The sequence below is a fragment of the Trichosurus vulpecula genome, chromosome 8 (genome assembly GCF_011100635.1).
Source record: "Trichosurus vulpecula isolate mTriVul1 chromosome 8, mTriVul1.pri, whole genome shotgun sequence".
Taxonomy (NCBI): domain Eukaryota; kingdom Metazoa; phylum Chordata; class Mammalia; order Diprotodontia; family Phalangeridae; genus Trichosurus; species Trichosurus vulpecula.
The window spans coordinates 249,686,827-249,696,598 of NC_050580.1; the positions used below are offsets into that span (position 1 = coordinate 249,686,827).

Sequence of the window (9,772 nt, forward strand, 5' to 3'; positions counted from 1 at the left end):
TCATTTCCATCATTCTATTTTTCAAGGAATCTTGTATAATTTTGACATATTCATAGTACCACCTTATTGAAGAATGACATTAAGATCATGTTTTGCTCAAAGGAATACATTTTTTTAAAGCATTAAGCACAATGGGATTTTGTATTTACTAGGTCTGTTAGTCAACTATGTGACTCTAAAATGTGTTCTTAAAATTATAATACTTGCAAAAGCCTGCCCGATCTCTTCGCATAACTTCATCAAAGACGCACCTGATGTGCAAGATCACACAAAAACTTTCTATAGTTGGGTAAGTAGGTATTTGGGTTGATAACTATTTATGTTTTCTTGGTGTCCTTTTAAAAGTAATAAGGTCCAAAACATTTTCTATGTCTTGATGTACTCCTCTTGTTCTGACATACTGAAAACTGATCCCTCAGTGCCCTCAATACAGAGTCCCCTCCAGCACTGACTTCCTGTTTATACTTGGTCCAGAGGAGAGTCCAAGTCAAAGATAGTGGAGTCCTCCAGCTTCTCTTTTCTGTGCATGACACTGCTGTTTGCAGCGCTGTTAAGCCTTCTAAATGAGAGACATAATCACTCAAAGTTTGGCCTAACTATCCACAAAGGAGGAAAACCTAAAATGATGAAGAAAATCTATTGTTTAGGCTATGATATGCATTTGTATAAACAACCTGCAGAGCTGGTTCAGTTAAACATATTTGGGAATCTACTATAACTGGAAAATGAACAAGGCTTAGAATTCAATAGGAGGAAGATAATAGGTTGAATTGCACAGTGCTTTTTATGGGTTTCACGCTTCTCCCTGAAAGACATTTTTTTTTATTTTAAAAACACCAGTAATCTTTCTGAACACATTGCTGCCCTGAGACACTGCTGTCCTCCACCTAATGACTATCTCTTCCATGCCACTATTTCAGCAAAGCCTTAGCAACCACACTTCATGTTTTCCTTCCCTCCCTACTCTCCAGCCTTCTCCTCCTTGACAGCTGCTTACTTGTCCACAGGTAGACAGGTTCCCTCTTCTCAATTCTGGAACCATAAACATCATGATCAAATCCATTCTGCCATTGTAACTGCCATTCTACTCCCCAATGACCCACTCAGCTACCCCTGTAATCTTTAGGACCAAAATGCCCATCTCTGGCCACGCTCCCCAGTCAGAATGCAAGCTCCTCAAGACAAAGACTATCTTCGTTTTTGTCTTTGTATCTTCAGAATTTAGCACAGTGCTTCACACATAGCAAGTACTTAATAAGTACTTTGGAGGATTCCTTCTTTCAATGATTTTTAATGGATGTAAGTCATGAAATACAGTCTCTGAAGAACTAAAGTTGTGAGGATCACCCAGAAGACAATGGAGAATAGTGAGCAAGAGTAAATTGCAACAGTACACAGTAAATTCAGTGCTGAAAGAGAACATGCAGGCCATCTAGTTCAACTCCCTTATTTTACATAGAGGGAAACTGCAGACCAGCGATATTAAATGACTTGCTCAAAGTCACCCAAGTAGTACTGGCTGAATTAGGATTTGAACTGGGATTCTCTGTTACCAAATCCATTGCTCTTTCTTCCTGCACTACCCTCCCTTGCGCAGGAGCAATAAAAGACGTCTGTAGAGAAGTGTATGAAGGTAGTGAGTCAAGCAGCAAGATCAAAAGTTCGATGTTATCAGCACAATGTCATCTATAAACAGGATCATCTCAAGGATTTTACCATCTACAGGTAATCCCACTTTCATTTGGAATCTATGCTGGGCAGACAGGCAAACACCTTTGCTGGGCATGTATCTCCCTCCCTTATGCCATGCTTAATATTGATAGTCAGAGAGTTGAATAAAGTTCTATGTTGGGTTTTTTTCCAAGAAATCTTAGATGACATTGACATATGCATAGGATACACCTTGTTGAAGGAGTGGCTCTAAGATGGCATTTTGCTCTATCAAATCAAATTTTGTTTTTACAGTTAATAAGCACAATGAGAATCTTTATTCAGTCACTTGGATGACTATAAAAATGAAGTCTGCTGCAGAATATCACTTGTGAGAGTCTGCTGTTCCTTTCTCATACTTTCATAAAGTATGCTATCAAAATAAATGTGTAGGTGTGTATGTGTATTTATGTGTGTATGTATACATATATGTACACACACATATATAAACACACCTACACATTTAACATATAATACACATACACAGAGAGCCTGCCTGTTCCTTTCTCATACTTTCATAAAACATGCTCTCAACATAGATATGTATACACTTGTGTGTGTTTATATGTGTTTTGTCACTCCTGATAGAATACAAACTTCTTGAGGGCAGGGACTGTTTCGTTTTTGTCACTGTATCCCCAGCACCGAGCGCAGTACCTGACACCTAGTAAGCCTGCTAAGTGGCTGAGCATGTATTATAGATATATAGATAGACAGAGAGAGAGGATATGCTCATGCAAGTTTTATAGAGCTAAGAAAACAAGCACATAGGCCTACAGGTACTGATATTTTCTCAGTCACATTTTTTGGTAATACTAAAGTTCAAAATTTTTTCCTAAGCCTATGGTTCCCTCTTTCAGAGAGAACCCATCTCTCAATGTCCTCAAAATTTTGCCACCTCTAATAGAAACCATCCTCACTCTATGCTAGGTTTTGTGCTAGCAACTCCATCTTCTTTAGGGCTGTGGAACTGATAAGCTAGAATTGTATGTGTTGGCTTCCCTGTCATCAATGAAGAAAAAAGTTTATCAGAAAACATTTGTGATCTTTTACATTTTTCATCTGTTGTCCTTCTAGTTTAATACTTAAATGGTCTTGGTATAACCTGCTTCATTGAATTTTTGGCCAAGCTTTCTGTAAACTTATTTTTCCCTCTATTGGTGAGTATTATTTTGATATAATACTGTTCATAATTTTCCATTACCTTCCTCCTTTAGATTTTGCAAAAAAAGATTTGCAAACCTATGGTGTCTTTAGCTAACGAGGAAAGACAATTCTGTGCTAAGTTGATTTCTAGGCTCTTTTGGTACCCTCATTATGGCGACTGATTTACATCAGTTAAATTTCCTTAGAAAATGGTGTTAGTCTGGGTTAATTACTTTTCTTTTATCCATTTCCCATTTTTTCAGTTTCAATACAATTGGTCACAATCTCTTCCAATTTTTATCCTTTTTCTGATGTGGTATTGATTGAGATTCTTTCTCCAACAAGTCAGTGGTACACACATAGCTGATTCAGAAATAACCCCAACTCAATAATTAGTCATTTTATGCCTGCTAAAATAGAATCAATTTCATTTATTGTGATGATATTTTCTACTTATCACATCTGGTGTCTCCCAATATTATGCTTATGTTCTAAACTCTAGTACACTAAACTCTCACTTGAGAAAGTACCAATATTTTCTCAAAGAAAGTATTCATGACATAAAAGTGTGAAGGTTCAGTATTAGTCTACAAGATTTTGACTTTTCTCATTTCTTACTCTGAAATCATGATTTCTGATATGTCTTCTGCTATCTTACCCTATGCCCACCTTTATATTGAAGTAACTGAATACTAAAGTATAAGATGGTTTAATTTGGAGGGGCATCATGGACAGTAGAGCCACCACACTTGGAGCCTGACATGAGTCCTGGATATGCTTTATAGAGGAAGTAGAAATGGCTCTAAAGAGAACAAAAACAGTGGGATTAGATCAAGGGTACGTTAAAAAAGACCTGTGATTGTAGGCGGCATAATTGTGAGCATTTAACTGATGTAAATTCATAAGGTATCACAAGGGAAGAAATCAAACGTGAACATCTCAAAGATTACTAATACTGAAAAAAGTGACCAAGAAACAATAATGATTACAAAACTCTATTCCTACTTTCCAATCTGTATACAGTTTTAAGGAGAATTACCTAATAGACAATTAAGAGCATCCTCAATGAAAGTATTTATAGGAAACAAGTAGGCTTTTACAAGTGATACTCCACAGTAGACCACATATTTACTAACACACAAATGACAAAAAGATCTAAAGAATATATGATTTCATTGTACTAATAAGAATCATAATATCATAGATCTAAAACTGAAAAGAAGCTTGGAAGCCATCTAGTTCAACCCTAATTGTTAATTTTCTAAAAACTGACTCGGTAGAGCAAAGGCTCTCTTTCAACAAGATTGCTCCCATAAATGTAGCAAAAATTATTCAAGATTCAAACAACCCTCTGACCATAAATATCAAACGAAGCATAAAACAGGGAGAAGTATGCTCACCAAAGCTGTTCACCACAGTCATGGAGAAGATGCAGATCAGAAGTGAAGAAGGATTTATGGATGATAAGGCCATCTAGATGCTCCTGTTTGTGAATGACATCATGCTGGTTGCATCAAGCCCCAGAACACTGCAGAACTTCCTGGAACAGATATATAACTACTTAAAAGGCATTTGCTCTAAACATCCACACAGGGAAAAACCAAATGGATGAAATGTATCTACATTCCACATTATAACAAATAGTTAGAATGAAAAATTTTACAGCACTTGTTCATCCATACGTATACAACTGGATCAGAAAGTTCATCTGGACAATGAGTTAGTTTCAGAATTGAAAAAGTGGAGAAGAGGCCTTTTGGAAATTATAAAGCTCCTTTAATGACATCAAACTTCTCCCAGAAATACAGGTCCAGATTGTTAATACTAACATTCTACTCCTATTACAGTATGACTACAAGTCATACTGCCTCTAAGTAAAGCCTCTCTTTAAAGCCTAGTCTAAGTAATTAAAAATGAATATCACAGAGAGGGCAATGGAGAGACACATGGTGAAAGTGCGCAAGCTATAACAAATAAGGAACTTTAAAGAACAATCAACCCATAATGCAAGCAATAAATATTTAAAGTGCCACATACAGTGCTAGGAGCTAGAGATAGAATACAATAATGAAACAGTTCTTATTCATAAGGAGCTTACTTTCTAAAAGGGAAGACAAGTACATATATAATTATGTAAAGATTAAATGTAAATAGGACTTAAAGACAGGTTAGTTTGGGAGGGAGGGCACTGACCAACTGGAAATAAGAAAAGGCTTCATTTAGGTTTTACCTGAACCACACCTTGAGAGAAGGGCAAACATTCCCTTGTAACCATGATTAGAAAAGAAAAGTACTGTCCTCTGACGCTGCCCCCACTCTAGTGCAGGTCCTTATCACCTCATACACAGACTATTGCTATAGACTGCTGGTGGGTCTGCCTACCTCAAGACGTCTTTCCCCACTCCAACCCATCTTCCATTTGGCCACTAAAGTAATTTTCCTCGAGCACAGATGCGATCAGGTCACCCACACCCACACCTATACCAACCCACCCATAATAAACTTCAGTGGCTTCCTATTATTTCTAGGATCAAGTACAAAATGCCATTTGGTATTTAAAGCCCTTTATAACCTAGCCCTCTACTTCATTTATTATACCTTACATGTACTCTTTGACCCAGTAACACTGGCCTAGCTGTTCCACAAACAAGACACTCCACCTTTGAGCTCTGGGAATTTTCTCTGGGTGTCCCCCATGCCTGGAATGTTCTTGTTCTTCACCTCCACCTACTTACTTCCCTGGCTTTAAGGCCCAACTAAAACCCCATCTTCTACAGGAAGCCTTCCTCAACCCCCATTAATTTTAATGCCTACCTTTTCTTAATTATATATATAGTAGTTTGCTTGTTATCTCCCCCAATAGATTGTGAACTCCTTGAAGGCAGGGACCATCTTCTGCCTCTTTTGTATTCCCAGTCCTTAGCACAGTATCTAGCACATAAGGCACTTAATAAATGTTTACTGACTGCCTCTTTATTGACTGACTGACATCTGACAGTATATGCAATATTCATACCCATGGTCCCCCACCTCTGAAATAAAGGAAAGGAAGTATATTTGCTCAACTGTTTTCAGTGACCAATTTCATCCATTATAATTATACCTTGGTCAGTTTTGTTTCATCGTCTTTTCCATTTACATTGTTCCAATCAATTGTATGTTGTTTCCCTGACTGAAGACTTCATTCTCTATCAGTTCATATAATCCTCATGTGTCTGAATTTTTCATATTTATCATATTTCATTATATTCAAGCATCAAAATGTGTTTAGTCATTTCCCGTGCTACTATTAATGTTCTTAGTATGGAACCTCTGTTTCTGTCTTTGCTCCTAGGCCACAGACCTCACAATGGGATCTCTAAGTCAATGGGTAAGGACTTCCTAATCATTTTTTTAAAATTCCAAATTGCTTTTCAGAATGGTTAAATTGAGTTACAGTTTCAACAGCTGGATATATTAATTTATCCAATCCAATGAATATCCTTCTATCTTCTATGGCCTTCTCCAGTCTTTATTTGTTTAAGATCTCCATACCTACCTATAATTTTGAAAGATACCTCCATCTTCCATTTTAAGCAGCTTCACTTTAACAAGTAACACAAATTGGACTCAGTATAGAAAATAGCCATAGTCAGGATAACACACAATTTAGCAGCTATCACTTTAAAAGAGTGGAAAGCAAAGGATATAGGCTTACAGCCAAGAATAACTTACCCAGCAAAAATTAGTATAATGCTACAGGGGAAAAACTGAATTGTTATGAAATATAGGACTTCCAAGCATTCCTAATGAAAAGACCAGAACTGTAAAGAAACTTCGAGGTTCAAATACAGGAGTTAAGAGAAAAAACATAAAATGGTAAACACAAATGAAAAATTATAAGGGACTAACCAAGAATAAACAGCTCTAATATATGGCAATGATACATGTGTCCCCTCTGAACCCTATCATCATGAGTCATAGAAGGAATCTAATTAGACAGAAGGCCTCAGAGCAGTTATATTATATGTTGATGATCTTAAGAGAAGTTTGGAAAGAGAGGGGAAGAGGAATATCTTGGGGGTGGGGAAAAGAGTGAGGGAAAGGAAGGTTAGGGGGAAATTCACACAATTAGGGTTTACAAGTAGATATCTACACAAACGAGGAGGAAATGGGGGAGTGGTTGACATTTGAACCTCATTCTCATCTGAACTGGTCAAAGGAGGGAAGAAAACACAGAGATGGATACAGAAATACATTTCACTTAATCAGGAAATTGCAGGAAAAGGGGAAAAGCAGGAGTTAGGAGGGTAGATTAAGGAATTTAGGGAAGTATTAGTCCTAAACAAAACAAAGGATGTACAAAAATACTTATAGCTTTTGTTGATGTGAGAAAGAATGGGAATATTAGGGGTTGCCCATCAACTGCAGAAAGACTGAACAAGTTATGGTGTGTAAATGTGACAAAATACTATTATGCTATAAGTAATGATGAAGGGGAAAGTTTCAGAGAAACCTAGGAAGACTTGTATGAACTAATGCACAGTGAATAAAACCTGGAGAACAAATATAATACAGACAAACAATTTAGAAAGAATCAGGAATTCTGATCAGCATAATGACCAAATGTGATTGCAGAGGACTAATACATTCTACTCATCTCCTGATGGACCAGTGAGTGACTCAGTTTGCAAAAAATACATTATTTTTAGACCTGGCCAATGCAGAAATTTATTTTGCTTGACTATACATGTTTGTATCAAAGGCTTTACTTTTCTTTCATTCTCAATTGGGGGGACTGGGGTAAGCGGGAAAGAAGTCAGATTTTTGCTGATTGTAAAAAAATATAATTTAATAAAAGGTATATTTCAACTTCTCACAGGCTTTCCTTTTACGCCACTTCAGTTTACATGTCTTATCCTAATTTACCTACCCTAGCCTTTGCATATACTTAAATTACTATCTTTTTAGTTTTATACCCCACCACTATTGAGTTTTTCCATTCCCCATCCACAAAGTATATGACACAAAATCTTTCCTCCCCTCCTCCAAATTCTTAGTTTAAATAATATTCTTTTGTGGCACTCTTTTCTAAGCAATTTTTACTGTTCTTATTTTTCTCCCCTTTTAATCTATTCTCAATTACATTCTCTAGCTCATAGGTTGGCTTGTTTCCTTACGTGTTTCTTAGTTCTTTCTCTATCCCTCACAAGGCTAAAGTGTTTGGAGTACCAAATCTGAACTTCCTCTATCATATTTTCTATTTTATTGAGTAGCTCTTATCCTCCCCCTCTCCCTTATTTTCTACTGTGCCTCACTCTTAGAAATACTAAATCTGGAAGAAAACAGCCTCAAATGGAAGCAGTGTCATGTGGTGGGCATCATTTAGTGCGTCCCAAGTCATAAGGCATGGTCCTATTCCCCTGCCCTCATCATGATCATCCATCACTCTTACCTCAGAGTTATCCTACTCCTTCTTCTATGTCACACCCCCACCTTACTCCCACCACTTTGTGCTAACAAATCTTTAGATAGGCAAATTTTCACTTTCCTAGGGCAGAATACAGTCCTGGGAGGTACATTAATTTCTCAAAGAGGGTTATCTCCTAGAATACAATCCCCTTACACAAAGCCTGTTATAAGGTATCTCTCTATAGGCATATATGTATGTATGTGCATATATATATATACGTATATATATACACACATATATATACACACACACACAGAGTATTATATGTGTGTGTGGATGTGTGTATATATATAATTAAATATGTATGCATATACCTACACACACACACACTTACCCGTGGGAACATTCATTAGCGTAGACTTTATTTTCCTGTAAAATGAGACACTGCCTCCACCTGCTCAATGATTTAATCCTAATTTCCCAAAGTCCCTCCTCTAATTGAAAGACTACAAAAATTAAATCCCTTTTCTATATACCTATGGACCAGAAAGGGGTACATGTCTAGGTCCCGTCTCAATGTTACTTTCTATCTCCCCATTCAGGCAACTTTCCACTGTACAATTTTTCCCACCAAAGATGATTCCCTTATAGAAGATCAAAGAATTTAGTCCACAGCATTTAAATTCAGTTTCTCCTCCTGCTCTTCTCCATATTTATCTGTATTTTCTTTAAATGTTTTAGTCCCTTGGACCTTTTTTTCTTGTTTAATAATAACTTCTCTTTGTTCCTTCATGCCTTAGTTCAATTTATTTTCTTGTTTAAACAAAGGCTTATAAACACATGTGAATATATTTCATTACATAGCCTTTGCTTAACCATGGTATTTAACTTTTGTGCTTTTGGTTTGTCATATACGCAAGCAGAATGTGCACAATTGTTCGTATTTTTTCTCCCTGCCTTCTCCCCTGCCCCTCTTTTAATGAAACTTCATTTTTCCTTGATGATTAGACTCACCCTAACAAGGGTAGGTTATGTTAGGGGCAGCAAGGTGGTGTAGTGGATACAGAGCTAGATATTGGGTCAGAAAGGTATCAGGAAGACCTCAGTTCAAATCCAGCCTCAGACGCACATGAGCCGTGTGACAGTGGACGTCAACCTGTTTGCCTCAGTTTCTTCATCTGTGAAATGGGGATAGTAATAGTAACTACCTCCAGCCTTGTTATGAGGATAAAATGTGACAAAAATTGTAAAGCACTTAGCACAGCACCTGGCACATTGAGAGCTATGTAAACGTTAGCAATGATGACGATGAGCTAAAGCTTGAGCTTCCTTACTTTTAGGGATATCCTATTTTACATGCTCTTCTTTGATTCCTTGTGGCTTTGGTATAATCATGGTTTAATACAGCATTCCTTCTTGCTTGACACTGTCACCTGGCTACTTACCAATTTTGTTGTGTTGTCCAAAATTAAAATTGTGAGTTAACCATTACCTGCCTTGGAGTTTTAATATATGAATTAATTC

General features: G+C 37.0%; 1 protein-coding gene across 1 annotated transcript in view; it reads right to left on the reverse strand.

Annotated features, from left to right (window-relative positions):
* EML5 (EMAP like 5) overlaps positions 1-1,063 on the reverse strand; it is a 186,527-nt gene extending 185,464 nt beyond the window's left edge. The window contains exon 1 of the mRNA XM_036736732.1: positions 998-1,063. Coding sequence (XP_036592627.1) covers positions 998-1,063 — 66 coding nt within the window. The remainder of the gene's footprint in view (positions 1-997) is intronic.
* Positions 1,064-9,772: the final 8,709 nt, after the last annotated feature.